This window comes from Silene latifolia, chromosome Y (assembly GCF_048544455.1).
Source record: "Silene latifolia isolate original U9 population chromosome Y, ASM4854445v1, whole genome shotgun sequence".
NCBI lineage: Eukaryota > Viridiplantae > Streptophyta > Magnoliopsida > Caryophyllales > Caryophyllaceae > Silene > Silene latifolia.
The window spans coordinates 129272941-129291831 of NC_133538.1; the positions used below are offsets into that span (position 1 = coordinate 129272941).

Below are 18891 nucleotides of genomic sequence, written 5' to 3' on the forward strand. Positions count from 1 at the left end.
TTCTAAAGTGGGTGGTTAAGGCCAGTTAATACGTGTACGAAGGAAGGATAATTTCGGAAATGGATCCTCTCCATTTCCTCTCACAATCTCTTTAAATAATAATTTTCCCTCTTACACACATTTTTCTTTATCTTTATGCGTAAATTTAGAACCGTTAGACGTTGTACAAATGCATCCGGACCGTTAATAAGAACTTGCCTCTCCATTTCTTTTTAGGAAATAGAGAGAAATTGGGCTCGATAATTTCGTGGGTTATTGGGTTCAGCAACCCTCCGTATTTCATATGTATGTAGTTGTGCAGGTATACGGTATTATATGGTGGATTAACGACAGCGCGACACATCAGCCTATTAGCTTTTGTTTTAATATAGTAAATGATGATGATGATGATGAAGGCCCTGTTCTTTTGGATTTAAAGTCACTTAATATAAGTTCATTTCAGATCTTATAAGTTCAGTTCAATTCAGTTCAGATCCTATAAGTTCAGTTCAGTTCAGATCTTATAAGTTGAGTTCAGATCCTATAAGTTCAGTTCAGTTCAGATCCTATAAGTTCAGTTCAGATCCTATACATCGCTTAATTTAAGTTCACTTCAGATCCTATAAATTCAATTCAGTTCAGTTCAAATCCAATAAGTTCGATTCGAGATCCTATAAGTTCGATTCGATTCGAGATCCTATAAGTTCGATTCGATTCAGATCCAATAAGTCCGATTCGGATCCTATAAGTTGATTCGATTCGATTCGAGATCCTATAAATTGATTCGATTCGGATCGAGATAAGTTTGATCCAAAAAAAGTAGAAATGATGATGATGACGACTTTAAATGACCATTAACTTGGTTGAAGTAGACCTCTACATTGTAGTTGGCCAGTCCGGCCCAACCCGATCTTGTGGGTCAAAATTCCACAGCCCGACCAATCCATAGCACAGCCCGACCTCCCCCTCGGGCCGGGCTAGTGCTCACATTTCATAGGCCAGACCCAGTCCATCACTTAAAAAAAAAAAAGTAAAGGGGCTCGGCCTGTCGTGACCCGCTGCTAAGTGGGCTGGGTCCATTAAAAATTCGAATATAGAGTGCAGGGGTTGTTGATATTTTGATAAGGTGCCACATTAAAAAAAATTGATGAAGAAAGGAGCATCATCGTCATCAGCTTGTTTATAGTGAATGGGGAGATGGAGAGTTTACCGTCTCCTATATCGCCGCATATACTGCATTCCTTCATCTTCTTACATGAACGGCAGTACACCTCCTTTCAAACCCTTTGTTTTTTCTTCCTTTTGCTCAGATCCCACCTCTAGATTTCATCTTTCGAAGTCCTTCTCTTCTTCGTCTTCTTCTTCTGCCGCTGTTGCTTTGGCCCATGATTATTACGATGCTCAATCCCATGTACATGATGATGAATACCAACAAACTGCTATGATTCCTGTCAAAGCCTTTTTCCTTTCTACAAGGTTTCTACTTTTCACCTATTCATCACTCTTTCTTTTTACTCTTGTCTTGTCTTCATTATCCTGTTTTATTGTTTGCCCATTAATCATGTCTAGTTGCAGTAATTGTTGTTGCTTTTGTAATTACCTCTGGTTGTGGCTTCTAGATGATTCGATCAAACATCACAAAACCACTGGAATTTAAAACGCCTTTGCTGTGCGCTCCTTACTTTGGCTTTGGCGGAGGTGGAGGGGGATAATTCACATTCCTAGCATAGGAATATATAATACGGAGTAAATTTTTTTTAGGGGATTTCGACCTTTTTTTTGGTCTGTTTTTCCCCCATATTCCTCGTCGAATTAATCCAGACAGCAGATATTAGCAACATCATTTATGGGCCAAAGCTTCTTCTCAAACCAAAAGGATCCCAAAGGTTAAAACTTTATACTGGTTCGAAGGACGACGGAAGTCTGTTGTTTGTCTTTTTTTTGTTTGTGCAGCAAGTAGCTGCAATACAGCAATAACAATGAAGTTTTAGTCCCTAATTAATATTTTGGGTCAGCTATAACATGAACCATGTAGTATGAAATTGTGAGAATGGAAGATCAATATAGAGGGCGAAAGTATGTCATTGGAATAGTAATCGGATATTCAGTGGCTCACAATTTTCTATAAAGCCTATTACAAATTTCAAATGTAAAATCATCTCTTCAACCCTGGATCTTGAATCCTGATATGTACTTTTTTGGGGGCCTGATTCAATCACGCTCACCTTTCCTTATCATTATGTTTGGTGTGGTATTATCGTTTGGCCTCTCAGAATCATGGTTTTGGCAGTATCAACTTGAGGAGCATACAAGTAGAGAATGCTGGAAATGTCGTTCCTCCAACTTCCCGCAACTCAAATAACGTTACACTCAGATTCTCCAATAAACATTCTGAAACGATTGTAAGAAGATAATTCTTTGTCTGTTTCACTCTTCGTTTGGTTTTCCCTCTGTTCTTGTCTAATGTGATGGGTTGTTTGGTTATTTATTTAATGTAAGTATGTAACTACCTTATAATATTTGGGATTCTTGATGTTCCTTGTGTATTCAAGGAATTTAGTGCCTCAGACACGAGGCACACGAGGCACACTACATCAATTAAGTAAGCTCCCAAGTTTTCGCTAATAGTTCTTTTGAGTTTAGCACTTGTGTATGTTTTAAGGACAGCACAGAACACTAGTACATTTTCAAAGCTATAAGTTATAGAAACTGTTCACATCTCTGGCGATATTGCATAACAATTTGTGGGGCGCACACTAACTAAGAAAGGCTAACTGAAAATGCCGAACATTTAGCTTTTAGTTTTTGTCCTTTCCATCAGATGGGCAAAGAAAGATGTATATGTTGAGCACCAAGTGAGCAAGAAAGTAGCCATTGAGCTGTTGAGCTTTTGGGCCTTTTGTGATCAGAACTACTAAAATACAGACTCTAGTTCTAGCTTCAATTCTGGCATTCAAGCAGGAAAAAACAAAATATTCAATAGAATACTTTGCCTTGTTTACCTACCATCATGGTTTGATATTATACATAGGTTTAAGTTTGGATACTTTTACAGTTGTTTTGTTGTTTCACTTCTGGATGTTTTCTTTTTTTGTTGTTTCACATCTGGATGTTTTCTTTTTTACGAAACTCTGTGTAACTTGTGTCTATAGACAATCATGGATTTTTTTTGGAACTTTTTTAAGCTTTTGCTTATTTACTGAAAGACTTTTCTCAAAAGAACAGTCACTTTGTTATTGGTAGTACGTTATTATAGGGGGAAAAATAGCACCATGTGCTTTTATGGGTTTCTTTGAATGTTCAATTGCTAGACTGCGTGTATAATGTTATATTGCTAGAAAGTAGAAAGTGTATACAAGGTTCACTGTTATGTTTTGTCATTGTTCTCTCTCTTTCAGAAACCTTCACTTGCGAAATTATTGATGATGGTTCTTTTTAAGTTTCTTAAAGTCTTTAGTTGTCTAAAACAAACGTCGATCTTTTATTTTTCAGGGAATGGCATTTAGAAGTGATGTGATTTGTCAGAGTTACATGGTGGTATTTCACTATGGATCTGCTGTTCTTTTCAACGTTGAGGACCATGAAGTTGATTTCTTTTTGAACATTGTTAGGAGACATGCTTCTGGAGTGCTTCGAGAGACAAAAAAAGATGGTAATTTTTTCAGGAGTCTCATAGCTTTGAAAATCATGTTGATGCTTTGATACATCTTCTAATACATTTTGAATTTTGAACTAAAGTGGCTGCTTTACGGCGTACATAAGTGACAGGCTATCGCACACCTCTCAAAAATAACCCTACGGTCGCTAACTAATACAGTCAGGGAAAGTCGGGATCGAATCCTCAGGGAGACTATCGTATTCTAAATGCTAATAAACGGTCTGTCTTCCTAACAATTGGGGGTTATTTGATTTGATTAACTAAACTAAACAATAAGCAAGAGAAAAGGAGGGGTTATTTGATTTGATTAACTAAACTAAACAATAAGCAAGAAAAAAGGACGTGAATGACGATAAAACTATATAGAGAAAGAGCTAGGGTCGTCGGTTCATTATGGATGTCATAGCATAGATACGGGTCATACATCAATCTAGTAAACCGGTCTAAAGAGTAGTGACAAGGTCCTCTCGGATCGCTAATCACTCTAGGATGCACCTAACGGGCTCTTGCTACGTATTAGGTTATACTATCGTTTGCAACAGATCTATTCTGTTCCAGGCTCTCGATCTTAGGTCACGAATTACCAAACAAATAGTCAATTAAGGCCTTTAACTGAAGATGTAATTAACGATTTAGACTAATAAAGTTGATTGATTTACTAACCATATGCAAAAACCCAAATTAATCCATAAATCCCCTACGCATGATTTGATTAATAACAAGAGCAATAAGAATAATCATTACGGAAGAATTCATAACTAAGTAACAATTTGAACAATTAAACATAAAACAGAGAGATTAAAGAGAAAAGAGTAATTAGAAGCAAAGAAGATGAACAAAGAAATAAAGGTTGATTGAATTACCGAAGGAAGATTAACAAGAGTGTGAATAATCCGATCTAAAAGAGGAAGATTCAAGTGCTAAGAGAAAAGTAATTAGGGTTCTAAGTACTGCGTGATAAAGCGTCATGAAAAATTAGTCTAACGCTCCTTTTATATTAGGAGTCTATCAACGAGATTACAACTTAAAAACCATAAAACTGACGAAATATAGTCTAGGTCGATCGACCTATAGCGTAAGTCGATCGACCCAACCATCAGGCCGGTCGACCTCATCACCAGTTCGGTCGACCTACACCCAAAATGGCGAGTTTCCGTTCCTTTCTCTACGTTTCAAGCTCTAGCGACGATTTCGCTAGTTTCCGACACCTCTAAGCAACCTCCCAAGCTCTCTTAGCATCTTAGTACCCCTACATCTCCAAATATGTCGGGTAAGGCTTCAAAATGCATACTTTGGATACTTTCCTGCACAAACCGACATGCAATACCCAAGTAACAAAAGCGGGAAAAAAGGCATATAAAACGACTCTAAAGAGCGCAAAGTAGAAGTCAAATGCAATGCCAAATAGAACAATAAGTGTATACAAAATGCACTTATCAAACCTCCCCAAACCAAACCCTTGCTTATCCCAAGCAAGCAAACAGAAGACATAGAAAGGAGATTAGTTGAGCGGCATACAACTCAGAGCTAGCTATACAAAGGACTCATCAAACCAATTTAAGGCAATATGACACCCATGCTAAGGAATGAATTCCAATGCTATAAAACACAAAAATTCAAATGCAAACGAGTTAAACTAATGACCAAAGACTACCAAACCGTCGACCTTGCAAGACCATCTATGTCAGACTCTCACGGGTCACTCATCTCGCATTAAAGCATAAGGTGAGTACAAATTTTGTAAGAGAGAAGGAAAATAGTCACTCACCTAACTACGACCTACAAAAGCATGCATGCAATCTAAAATGATAGATATCTCTAGCTACCGTACACATATACTCCAACCAATCGAGGTCCATAACACATGCCGAGGACTTACATATGAATGTGAGGTGAAGTAATTGGGTACGAAGGGGCAAAATAGTTTGGATATGTGGAGGTAGAAGCCAAGCTAGCACTGAACACAACCAAAAGCAGCAACATTCCAATTAATAACCCAACATGAAAATTAAGCACAATGCCAAATATGGCATAAACTCACTCACAATATAACAATACTCCTTGTATATAATTAATAGAACAACATAGGAGTCAGAAGAGTTTTCAAAAATTTTCATCTTTTCATTTTTCTCTCACATTTTTTTTCTTCTTTCTTTCTTCATATTTTTTGCAATCTTTTTTTTTTCACCTTCCTTCCAACATCCGTTACAATAGCAATAAAATTGACCGCAACAAGACTTCCAAACTTACCAACAAGACTAGCTTGACAAGGTTAGGCCATATAGGAATGTAGTTGAATAAACGGGACAAAACAAGGCAAATTTGGCTAATGTGAGGCTAATAGGTTAAACGTAAAGGAAGGGTCGCCTCTTCACATGTGTCACCACCACAAACCCGAGTGTATATAGGCAATAAGAGACAAATTTCATGCTTATGCAAATTGATGTTACATGCCATGTAAGGAGTACTACTCACATCCTAAATGAAACTAATCATGAATGCCATTGGTTTATGAAGCTCTAAACCTTAGAATGTATAAGTAGTTTGCCAACATATAGGTCAAGTCTATTCGTTTGGTAGAATTTATCAAAAACTCGTATACAATGCAAATGAATTTCTCAAAATAAGGGCGTCAAACAATGCAAGGCTTAAAACAAGTTAGCAAGAGTATAAAAGCAATGTCATCATCGTTAGATAATCACTCCGACTCAACTTAAGACTCTACCTAAATGCAAACATGTTTTTGTATTTTTTTTTGGTTTTTTATATAAATGCATGGTGAAATGCAAGAAATATGCATATGGATGCAAACAGACATATGTATACCCTCCCCAAGCCAAATCATACAATGCCCTCATTGTATTCAGCAAACAACAGCAGCATCAAAAAAAAAAATATATAGGGGAAAAGGATATACGAACAAGATGAATGCAAATGAATAAAAAAATTAGGAAAAGAGACTCACAATAAGCGCATAACGGACCTTCCCAAACCAGCAACAACCATGGGGGGTCGTGGCCAGCTACCACTAATCAACACCCGTGAAATCCGGGTCATCAGCATCAAACAACATCACGCACATAAGAACCGACACTCAAATGAAAATTAAGTCCCTTTCCAAAATTATATTCATTAAAACTATGCTAACTAAAAACTGAAATAAAGCACACTTAACAAAGCTTTTACAATCCAGGTTGCCTCCTCCTGGTCAGGCGCTGGTTTATATGGTCCCGCTCGGCCTTTGTTACGGCTACTGCTGATTGAATGAGCATTCTTGCATTCTTGATCTTGGCCTTAGACCACCACTTAAACTTGTCTTTGGAAATAGAAGGGCATCCCGTAGCACAGGCTATCTCACTACACTTAGCCTTTGGGCGCCCCTTCTTTGCACGCGGCACTGAATCTTAATTCCCTACGCCATAATCAACATTTCCAGCTTTAGACTTTGCACCCAATGCACCAAGTCCACTTCCTGAATCCTCATAGGAGCTTAACCTGTGTCCTGGAGAAAGAGAAACAACAATATGGTCCTCTATCTTGCTCCCAACATGGGGCGGAGGTGTCACAACAACAGCACAACGTTTTGCTTCAACTGCAGTAATGTGTGCTACCCTATCAGACTCTACAGGGGAAACATGGCAAGGTACAACTTGCATAGGTGTCCTACGGGCAGTGGACTCGGCCCCCAAACCTTAAATGTCAGAGTTCTCGCTCCTACGTCAATAATTGCACCAGCAGTCTCCAAAAATGGTCTCCCTAAGATAATAGGGGTGAGGGTATCCTCATGGATGTCCAACACAATGAAATCGAAATCAGTGGGTATAAAGAACTTCCCAACTCGCACAGGAACATCCTCTAGGATCCCTAAAGGTCGTGACAAGGAACGGTCTGGACAGTCATATTTGTACATTTAAACTCGGCCAAACCTATCTTTTTAGCCAAAGCCAGGGGTAAGACACTCATATCGGCACCCAAATCACATAAAGCATTATCTATAGTATGGGTGCCTATAGAACAAGGGACGGAGAAACTACCGCTAATTTGGGTGGGTTAGCCAATTTGGGTTGGGTGGAGACTTGTTCTGTAGGAGTGCACGGTAAAAGCAATAGTCTCCACCTCATCACAACTCCGTTTACGAGTCAAAATTTCTCTCATAAACTTAGCATAGGAAGGTACTTGAGTAGATTCTTCACAGCCTCCAAAAACTTACCAAACTCCTTCTCTACCTTGTTGTTGCGTAGGCGGTTTGGAAATGGAAGTTTAATGGGTCGGTCCACCTAGGTCACGTTTAGCATCGCCCGCCTCTTTTTCTTTTTCTTTCTCGTTTTCAGCGTCGTTGGCTACATCGTGCGCAACTTTTTCACCCAAAACTCCAAGTCCTTCACCTATATCCCTATCAACTAATGGCATTTCCGGTCCCTCATAAGTGAAACCACTCCCTCATAAGTGAAACCACTCCTGAGGTTGATAGCATTAACTGTTTTATGAGATTTATCTGGTTGAGAAGGCAACTGACCCGGTTGCCTTGTAGCTTGCTTGGATGCTAATTGGGCCATCTGATTCTCTAGCATCTTAATCAACGCATCCTTATCTTGGTCACTTTTCTAGAGGTGTATCATAAGAGACTGCACCATACCTTTTAACTCCGCAATTTCACTTGGATTCTGGGAGGTACCTTGCTACCTTGCTGAGGCGGAGGGAATGATGGGTTTGAAACCCTTGTTGCTGATTTCTATTCGCTGGATTTACATATGACTGCTGTTGCGGAGGTGGAGTAGGATTCAACACGTTTTGGCTCGTCCAGGAGAAGTTAGGATGCTCCTTAGTTCTCTCATTATAAAAATTGGAAAACGGATTAGCTTGCTTGTAGTGCTGAAATGCAAGCACTTGTTCCTTCTCCGTTATACATTCGGAGCAGAGTGTCCTTTAATTCCACATCAGAAAACACAAACAGAAAACTGCTTGTTGCACCATAGCATTAACTGTTTGTTTGAAGCTTGACCCATCTGAAGATTTGGCATTCATAGCTTCTAATTGTGCAGCACTATTGTCATGACTTACCGCGCACGCACACTGGCCCTCGGATTCCTATACTCTCCTATGTGGGTAGCCATCTCCTCAATAATAATCCAGCCCTTGTCATCATCAATATCAATATTCTTCTGGAACCTACCATTTGCAGAGGCATCAACCCGTTACCCGTTGTAAAACTGTTTGCAAAGGAACCATGGCTGAAACTCGTGATGAGGAATGGAGCGAATAAGCCTCTTGAATTGGACCCAAGCTTCGTTCAAATCTTCAGAGACTGCTTCAAGCTAGTAATCTGTCCCCTTAGAGCCCCTTAGAGCATTGGTTTGCTGCGAAGGGTAGTATCTCTTGTAAAAAGCTAGGGCCAATGAGTTCCAGCTCCTTGTCAAGATCGCGATACCACTCGCGAGCATAATCTTTCAAAGAGAAAGGGAACATGGTATCCTTCACCTTTTCTTGTGTTACCCCAGCAGTAAGAGTTAGGGATAGCTCAGCAATAATCTGTAAAGGTTTCCATATGCTTGCAAGGATCTTCACCTCCTACACCTCCAAATTGATTCTGCTCCGCCATATTGATATAGGAAGGCGGATTTCAAAAGTACCGTTGTCTGTTGTAGGTAGCTTGAAACCCTTAAGAATCGAATCTAGCGTGGGCTCGGAGCATGATTGTAATAACGGCATAAATAGAAGTATCCTCTTCAAAGAACTGATTTTCTGCAATAAAAATCTCCTTCCAAAAGTTTCGCCTAGCTCGGAATGTCCTTTCTGGTTCTGATTCTTGGACCTGAAGGAGGTCCTAGGCATAAACAAAACTAGCACAGAATGGTGAGAAACGGTCCCAAGGAAACGGTCCCAAGGAACACCTGAGACGAAAGACAAACAAAGATAAAACAAATAGAAAATGCGTTGTCTCCCCGGCAACGGCGACAAAATTTGACAGGCTATCGCACACCTCTCAAAAATAACCCTACGGTCTCTAACTAATGCAGTCAGGGATCGAATCCTCAGGGAGACTATCGTATTCTAAATGCTAATAAACGGAGACAATTGGGGGTTATTTGATTTGATTAACTAAACTAAACAATAAGCAAGAGAAAAGGATGTAAATGACGATAAAACTATATAGAGAAAGAGCTAGGGTCGTCGGTTCATTATGGATGTCATAGGCATAGATACGGGTCATAAATCAATCTAGTAAACCGGTCCAAAGGGTAGTGACAAGGTCCTCTTGGATCGCTAATCACCCTAGGATGCACCTAACGGGCTCTCGCTACGTATTAAGTTATACTATCGTTTGCAACATATCTATTCCGTTCGAGGCTCTCGATCATAGCTCAAGAATTACCAAACAAATAGTCAATTAAGGCCTTTAACTAACTATTTGTAATTAAAAGATGCAATTAACGATTTAGACTAATAAAGCTGATTGATTTACTAACCATATGCAAAAACCCAAATTAATCCATAAATCCTCTAAACCCTAGTGAATATGTTTTGATTATTAACAAGAGCAATAAGAATAATCATTACGGAAGAATTCATAACTAAGTAACAATTTGAACAATTAAACATAAAACAGAGAGATTAAAGAGAAGAGTAATTAGAAGCAAAGAAGATGAACAAAGAAATAAAGGTTGATTGAATTATCAAAGGAAGATTAACAAGAGTGCGAATAATCCGATCTAAAAGAGGAAGATTAAAGTGCTAAGAGAAACGTGATAAAGCGTCTTGAAAAATTAGTCTAACGCTCCTTTTGTATTAGGAGTCTATCAACGAGATTACAACTTAAAAACCATAAAACTGACGAAATATAGTCTAGGTTGATCGACCTATAGCGTAAGTCGATCGACCCGGTCGACCTCATCACCAGGTCGGTCGACCGACACCCAAAATGGCGAGTTTCTGTTCCTTTCTCTACGTTTCAAGCTCTAGTGACGATTCCGCTAGTTTCCGGCACCTCTATGCAACCTCCCAAGCTCTCTTAGCATCTTAGTAGTTGGAACTCGGGTCAAGCACCCCTACATCTCCAAATATGTCGGGTAAGGCTTCTAAATGCGTACTTTGGATACTTTCCTGCACAAATCGACATGCAATACACAAGTAACAAAAGCGGGAAAAAAGTCATATAGAACGACTCTAAAGAGCGCAAAGTAGAAGTCAAATGCAATGCCATATAGAACAATAAGTGTGTACAAAATGCACTTATCAATAAGGAATTAAAAATCATTTACTCCCTCCTTCCTTCTGTGTTCTTCCCACTTTCTTTTTTAGGTGTTTTCTATTTTCTTCCCACTTCTATTTGTTTCCTTTTTTGTTAAGGTTATTTTTATGCTTTTTTACCAAAGTATCCCTATCAATATAGTGAAACTACAACTCCTTTGCTGCATCCTCCATTATAATCACCACCAACCACCTCCCACCTAATCTGGCCGCCACCTCCGACCACTATCACATCATCCCCTCGATTCCTCCAGCAACCACTGATAAACCCTTGATTTTTCCGACCACCACAAACCTTTGATTTATCTATCCACCCAAACCATCAACTCTGACTATTTTCGTTGACCTGATCGCTACTTCTGACATCCACCACCCACTCATGTCACCTCCTTCTAGGGTGGTGATTTTCGACTACCCACCTCCACTAGCAACGCCCTAACCTCCTCCCTCCAAGCAGCTTCTCTCCCTGTCTAGATCTGCTATCCGGTGGTGGTTTTGTAAGCAGGGTGTTGATTTTAGATGGTGGGAGGTATTTCATTGTTGTCGGAATAATCGTGGGTGACCGTTAGTTGGTGTTGGGTTGAACCGGATGGGTGGTTTGTTAGTGGTCGTGGGTGCCATTTGGGTTGTGGGTTGGTTAAGGTGGTACTCTCGTAGATGGGTTTGTGTGGGGTTGGGGAAGGAGGAAACTAGTGAAGGGCTGGGTGAGGACTGACGAATAAGTGAAGGGCAAAGTGCTCATTTGACCATTTTTCTTAAAAAGTGTTGAAAGTCAAATGGGAAGAACATGCCTGGGAGGAGGGAGTATTAGTGGGGTTAAAGAGGAGAATGTTCCATTGTAAAAATTCACAAGTTTTTGGTATTGGTGTTGGATTGAAAGAAATGCAGAAGAAAGTTTATGGATGCTAAACGCTGCAACTTTGGGTTTGATGGAACTTGGAAGATAATATTTAACCTGACTTCGAAGTAATGGGTTTATAAATTTCAAAGCTTGTTCAAACAACAGACACATACCAAAATCCGATCCATAGTTATTTAGTTATTTTTGTGTTGTTTATACTTCACTGATTCTCTGAATTGTAGTGGCTTCTCCCCTTTTATGGAGATGACTTTTTTTTTTTAATAGCATGCTGGTGGAGATGTCCATCAGTGGTCATATACTTTAAATCTGTTTGCACTGCCTGGTCAGTGATCAGAACTCATCCTCTAGAAATCACTGATTTATCATCAATGTGTATATCCATTTTTGGCTATCCTCAAAAGTGGATAAATTATGCTGCATACTATTTTCAGCTATTTTACTTTGACTTTCACTTCGACTATGAGTCGTGTGTCTTAACAGTCCAGCACGCCTAAGCGATACAGTACTTAGACACTTTGTTTTAGGCCAAAATATGAAACTTCTGCATAAAAAACCATGTCCAACACTTGCTACTGAGTTAGAGCAAGATACCTTTGGATTCACTTTTACCGGACTGCTAATTTCTAACTTCTTATGGTGCACACGTGCTCTAACGCACACAATCACATATTTGTCTTGATTTTAGTAACTAGATATTTTAACCTCTTATATTTTGTTTTTTTTAGTACTAATATTTTATGTATTCAATAGACTATACAGTGATGGAGACGCCCACACTTGTTGAAGATATGCAGGGTGGTGCTGACTACATAGTTCTTAGACATCTAGATACTGATGGGATCCGCATTATTGGGAGTGTGCTTGGCCAAAGTATTGCCTTAGATTATTTTGTGTCGCAGGTAAATTTTTCCTCTTTTCCTTCCAAAGGACACGCTTGTTACTTTTGTTTCTTTCTGAGCGACTAGACTAATGCCTTGTTTGGATTTTGCGGATTTGGAGGGTAGGGGGAAGAGGGAGGAGGGATACAAATCCTTTGTTTGGTTAGAAAAAACGAAAGGAGGGACCCTCCATGGCACACCAAAATCGTCCAACATAAGGAAGCTTTTGGAAGGAGGTTGTATCTAGGGGTGTTAACGAGCTCGAGCCAAGCCCGAGCTTGGCCTTGCTAGGCTTGTGCTCAAGAATCAAAACTCGAGCCCGAGCCGATCTCGAGCTTACCCGAGCTTGAAAAAAATGTGCTAGTTATAAAGCTTGCGAGCTTTAAGGCGAGCTCGAGCCAATCTCGAGCCCAAATCAAGCCTATATAAAATTGTTTATTTTTGTAATTTTGTACTTCCGATATTTTTAATAACAAGGCTCAAAGGTTATATGTAAAAATATTTGGCAAATCAATGTGTGATATAAAGATATAATTATGATAAAATATTTTTATAAAGTATGAGCAATATCTTATGTAATCACACAAGTTCGAGTCGTTCGCGAGCTTTTCGAGTCGAGCCAGCCTTTGCTCGGCTTGACTCGTTAAGTTCTCGAGCCGAGCGCGAGCCCGAGCCAAGCTTTGACCGAGCCGATCTCGAGTTGCTCGCGAGCCGTCTCGTCTCATTAACACCCCTAGTTGTAACTAGACACACCTACATGAAATCCTTGGAAATATTCACTAAATGTCTAGAAGTTTAACACCCTTTTATATTTCAGGTCGATATCATGGTAGAAGAATTTGCAGATATAAATCGTGCAATGGAGAAAACTGGAACGTTTACAATGCATAGAAAGAAGCTTTTTCAACTTGTCGGCAAAGCAAACTCAAATCTTGCTGATGTCATTCTTAAAGTTGGTCTTTTTGACAGGTATGCGCTCCCAACTCTTATTCATTGATTCTATGTAGTATAATTATTTATCCACTCGTAATCAATACTTTAGCTTTATGGTAGCCACTTTCTAGCTAATTGTATCAAAGTATGAATACACGTATTGGAGATTAAATTTGTTTCATGATATTAAATGGGTATCAGTTTAAAACTACTTAGTTGGAGGCTTGGTGCATTTATAATTCAGTCACACACTATAAATTCTTGCTTATTTTTTTCTGTTAGTTATTTCGGAAGAAGTTTTTAACTCAAGTGATAGATAATGAGAAAGTGAGAGTAGGTTAGGACGTTAGGTTAATGGGCAGAAGCAGTAGAGTAGGTAGACAGCAGAAGAATATTCAAATCTAGGGGCAATACCTTTCTTCACAATCTTTTCACTAAAAAATGTCCTCTTCTGAGTGAGAACTTAACACTTTTATTCAAGACCTTTGCTAGTATTATTGTAAATTGAGTATTTTGTCTCTCTTCCCAGTTAGAGCGCACTTACTGTTTTCTTCATAATTGCAATTTTCGTTTGGGTCTTTAGGAAACAGTCTCTGTGTTGTTCACATAGGGATTGTCTACCACTCTACCTACATCCGACCTTACCCTCTTATTTGTGGGAACCCTTGAGGCTTTGTTTAAGATCATTTCGTATTATATCTAATGATTTTAGGTCTTATTTCTCAAGCGTCTCTCTATTTTACTAAAAAAAAAAAAAAATCAAAAAATTTCAATTTAATTGGTGTAATTTTGTTTTCAAGATATGTCCTTGCATGCGTAACCTCACTTTAAGACAGTCCTCGTGACTAAAAAGTTGAGTCTTAACAAGACTACACTCGGATATGTAGGATATCTGAATTTCGCCCAGGAGTCTGAGCAGCATAGTTTATCATAGGATCTGAATATGCTATCTATCCGTTCTGATAATATTTGGGTTAAAGGGCTTCTGCTTGTTATAATTGAATCGACTAGAACTGAATTATAATTGCATGAGATCGTGAAGAAATTACAATGTTATTTTCAATTGTTGGCACTTTTTTCCCCATTTTGGTTGCTACAGGAGGTATATGTTGTGGATGTTTCTCAACTTCACAGATTCCAACTATAGTCATTGATGTGAAAAGTGGACACCTGAAACTGATTATTTGTCATTTCTTCTCTTATTAAAAACACAGATCAGAGATTGCTTGGAGGGAGGCAAAATATGCCCTGATAAATGAGTATCTACGTGAAGAGTATGAGGTCACTCAGCGATTTGCAAATCTTGATATAAAGCTGAAGTTTATTGAGGTATGACTTGACTCCTAATCTCTTGTATCAGTTGTATGCGTAAGTTGTGCCTGACTATTTTTATTTTGACACCTTACTTTGGCCATGTGGCTTGAACGTATGCCAAAAACTGAACATGTCTGACACTTGCAACCAAATTGCTCAACTGAAGTCCCAAAAAATAGTCATATCTCGACCATATGGTGGATTAACTTATTGCTTGAATTGCTCATTCCTTTGAGTTTTTTATTAACAACTTTTTTGAGAGATTGTAAATCCGCAGTCCCTTACTGCTTCAGTTGGAGACCGCTTCATATAAGAATTTAAGTTAATACTCACGTGGTGTCGAATTGCAGCACAACATCCATTTCTTGCAAGAAGTACTGCAGAATAGGAGATCAGATCTGCTGGAGTGGTGCATTATTGTTCTGTTGAGTATCGAGAATGTGATAGGATTGTATGAAATTGCCAAAGACTCCATGGGTGGTTCTCTCTGATTTAGGAAGGATTAGTTTACTGGTCAAGGGAGAATAATTTTGCTTTCATTCATTTATATATACTTTTCTTCCAAGTCTCTTCAATAATCTTCACTATGTATGTATCTTACTTAATTAAGAGAAATCCATCAATGAGAGATCTACAGCAGGAAGCAATTTTGTTGATGCATGAGTTCAGTGATAATTAAGTGGTTCTCTTAGATGTAAAGTCATAGTATGCGCAATTTTATTGTGGACGACCTCCAATTTTTCTATTCCGTATTTGTTAGAGGTTGTTTGCTTGATACGGAATTAAATCTTAGAAATCCCAATTCTAGAATTAAGTTCCTTGCAGAATTCAGGTGAATTTGACAAAGCATTTGGTTGACTTTAATTCCAGCAAATATCTGAATTACCCAAAAGGAAAAGGATAGTACATATTTCCATTATGTATGAATCGGCTGTCCCTTCAGAATTTCTACTAATCACAAATTGCTTCTTTCAAAAGTAATTTTAATATTGTACGAGTGTAACTTTAATTTTTGTCCATCAATGGACTTTTTTTTTTATCAATTTAAGAGTATATTTGTACAGATAATCCACGGGGCTCCCTCCATTACTATAGATACTAGTTGGATAGCCCACGGGGCTCCCAATTGGATTCAGCTGACCCACTTAGCTTTTGCTGATGACCTACTTTTGTTCTGTAAGGGTGACAGGGATTCTATTATTAGTATGCTCAGGGCCTTTGAATCATTCTCAAGGGCTTTTGGTCTCAAGATGAATAAAGAAAAATCTAGTATCTATAGTAATGGAGTGAGTGTGGGGATATTATCTGAGATTACGAAAGTTAATGGTATGAAAAATGGCTCCCTCCCTTTTAATTACCTTGGAATTCCCTATGCTTCCAGGAAACTGTCTGTTTTGGAGTGTTCCAAATTGGTTGACAAGGTCATTAGCAGAATTAAATCTCTTGGATGCAGGAAACTCAGTTATGCTGGACGTTTGGTGTTGATCAATTCTGTCTTCAGTTATGCTGGACGTTTGGTGTTGATCAATTCTGTCTTGACTAATTTGCATTCCTATTGGGCTAGAATTTTCATTCTCCCTAATACTGTCCTTAAACAGATTACCAGTGCTTGCAGGAATTTTTTGTGGTCTGGAGTTGCCAATGACTCCAGTAATCCTTAGTTTCCTGGGAGCAGATATGTAAGGATAAAAATCATGGTGGTCTTGGGGTGAAAGATCTTGTCAGATGGAATAAGGCTGCTTTGGGCAAGTATGTATGGTGGATAGCTCAAAAGAAGGATCATTTATGGGTTCGTTGGGTTCATTCTATCTTTATGAAGCAGACTGATTGGAGGATTTATGCTCCTAAGCAGAATGGTAGTTGGGCATGGAGGAAGCTTTGTAAGATCAAGGACCTCCTTATTCCTGGGTAAGTTGGGAACTGGTGGCTGCAGGATGATAATGACTATTTCATATCCAGTGGTTATACTTGGATGGGGCCAGTTCAGGAGAAGGTTCTATGGGCAAGGTTTATTTGGGGTCAGGATAGTATCCCCAAGCATTGTTTCATAGGTTGGCTTGTGATGCAGGAAAGACTTTTAACTCGTGACAGACTGAAGAGAATGGGTATCATAGAGAATGAAACTTGCCTTCTATGTGGGCTTGCACAAGAAACACATGCACACCTTTTTTTTTCAGTTGCGTATATAGTCATAGATGCCTTCAATTGTTGTCTAATAGTCTGGGATGCCATCTACCTGGACATGATTTCATTGACTGGTGGAATTGCAGGTTTAATGGTTCCAGAGGACAAAAACAGAGTATTGCCTCCTCCTATTTGGCTTTGATGTATGCAATATGGTGGAATAGAAACCAAGCCAGGATTGAAGGTTGTATCCAACGTCTTGAATGTTTGGTTGCCGGACTTGCTACTGGGGGATTAGTTTTGTCCTTTTGTGATAATCTTTTTTAAGTTGTAGTATGCAATTTGGTGTAAGTTGTGGCTTTGTTAGCCAATTGGGCATTAAAACGTTGTATGATTGGTTTTCCTTATTAATATAAGCTTACCTTTTACAAAAAAAAAAAAAAAAAAAAAAAAAAAAAAAAATATTAAAGTTACACTCATAAATCTCTGAAAGTTAAAAGTTACACTCTAAAGCATCAAAGTTACGCTCGTAAATTTTCATAAACTTGGGAGCATGAGAAGACCAGGGGTGTTTAATTAGTGCATGTAGAAATAAGGGCATGAAAGAGAAGTAATTAATTAGTGCATAGCTAATAGATTAGTGGTAAGTGTATTCAAATTCTTATATTTTAACATAAACGTAGCATTGATTATGTACATGTATGTTAATGTTGAGTAAGAGCAAATCGAGATAACACTTAGAATGATAGCAAAATGATCCCGTTATCAAGCTATTGCATTGTTTAGGTCAGGAGTGTTGTGGAAACCTGTATAAACTTAAGGATACATGAGAAAATCGGTACATCTTAAGGATATCTAGGAAGAATGTATAAATCGCAGGGTTACCACTTCCCCGAGGGCATAGAGCTAGTGACTTCTTTTGTCACTAGGAAGCTAACATTGATGACGATGAAGGAAGTCAAAGGCCAAGTGGTATAATGAGGAGGAAGTAGTGGTCAAAGGAGAAGGGAGGGAGAGCAAGAAGGGAGGAAGAAGAAAGAGAAATTCGCCTTCTGTCACAGTATTTTGGCATCCGGACCTTCTATAATCTATACATCTAAATTAACTCTACAAAGGCCCGCTTTACATGAAATCATTACGGGTATTAATTCGTGTGTCAATGCAATATGCTCAATGAGACTATCAATGCCATCTTCTTATGCATGCAATAGTCTTAGAAAAATATCATCTGCATAAGAAAATAAAAGCCAAATTCATAATTGTGATAAATAAATAAATTAGTACTCTGTACTATTGACTAAATATTTGTAAAATACTAAAGCAACCAATTTAGATCTAATAATAATTCAACAATGGACGTTTCAAGCATATAAAAAAAAACTACCAAAGAATTACAAACAATCACCATAAATATAAAATCACATACACCAATAAAAGTAACAAAAACAATATATTTAAGAGCAAGACTTAAATACTTTACCTATATCCCTATGTCTAAAATCCTCAATCCCTCAAATTTTACATACATAATTCACTCATGACTCATACATACCAATTCTACTCTTTTTTCCTTTTCTTTTCCTAATTATGTACTTTTCACAAGCTTACATTACTATTTTGTGACATCAAGATTTTATTCTTTAAATATATACATACATTAAAAATTCAAAAGGTCAATATATATACCTTAAAAACTTTCGAAGTCTACATAATATTTGATCATCTATCTCAAATTTTAGCCCTACGTACATAAAAATCTAAGTAAATATAAATAGAATTCTACTTAGTATGTAAAAGCAACACTAAAACACAAAGATACATGGTGAGTAAATACTCCGTGGTGCACAAGAGAGATTTGGTTCAATTAAGACATAATGTGCGTTCTTTTGATTTAA

General features: G+C 38.3%; 1 protein-coding gene across 1 annotated transcript; it reads left to right on the forward strand.

Moving 5' to 3' along the window:
• Positions 1–1099: 1099 nt before the first annotated feature.
• LOC141634108 (protein RETARDED ROOT GROWTH, mitochondrial-like) lies at positions 1100–15528 on the forward strand. The gene is made up of 7 exons (XM_074446406.1): positions 1100–1455; positions 2270–2381; positions 3472–3631; positions 12498–12646; positions 13443–13594; positions 14773–14887; positions 15223–15528. The coding sequence occupies exons 1-7, from the start codon at positions 1169–1171 to the stop codon at positions 15361–15363; spliced, it is 1116 nt and encodes a 371-aa protein (XP_074302507.1). The 5' UTR covers positions 1100–1168; the 3' UTR covers positions 15364–15528.
• Positions 15529–18891: the final 3363 nt, after the last annotated feature.

Bases quoted from the DNA above. Each gene is read 5' to 3' on its own strand.
- LOC141634108 (XM_074446406.1), top strand. From the start codon at position 1,169: ATGGGGAGATGGAGAGTTTACCGTCTCCTATATCGCCGCATATACTGC. The intron at 13,595-14,772 runs GTATGCGCTCCC...TTAAAAACACAG, and splicing joins AAAGTTGGTCTTTTTGACAG to ATCAGAGATTGCTTGGAGGG. The intron at 14,888-15,222 runs GTATGACTTGAC...GTCGAATTGCAG, and splicing joins TAAAGCTGAAGTTTATTGAG to CACAACATCCATTTCTTGCA.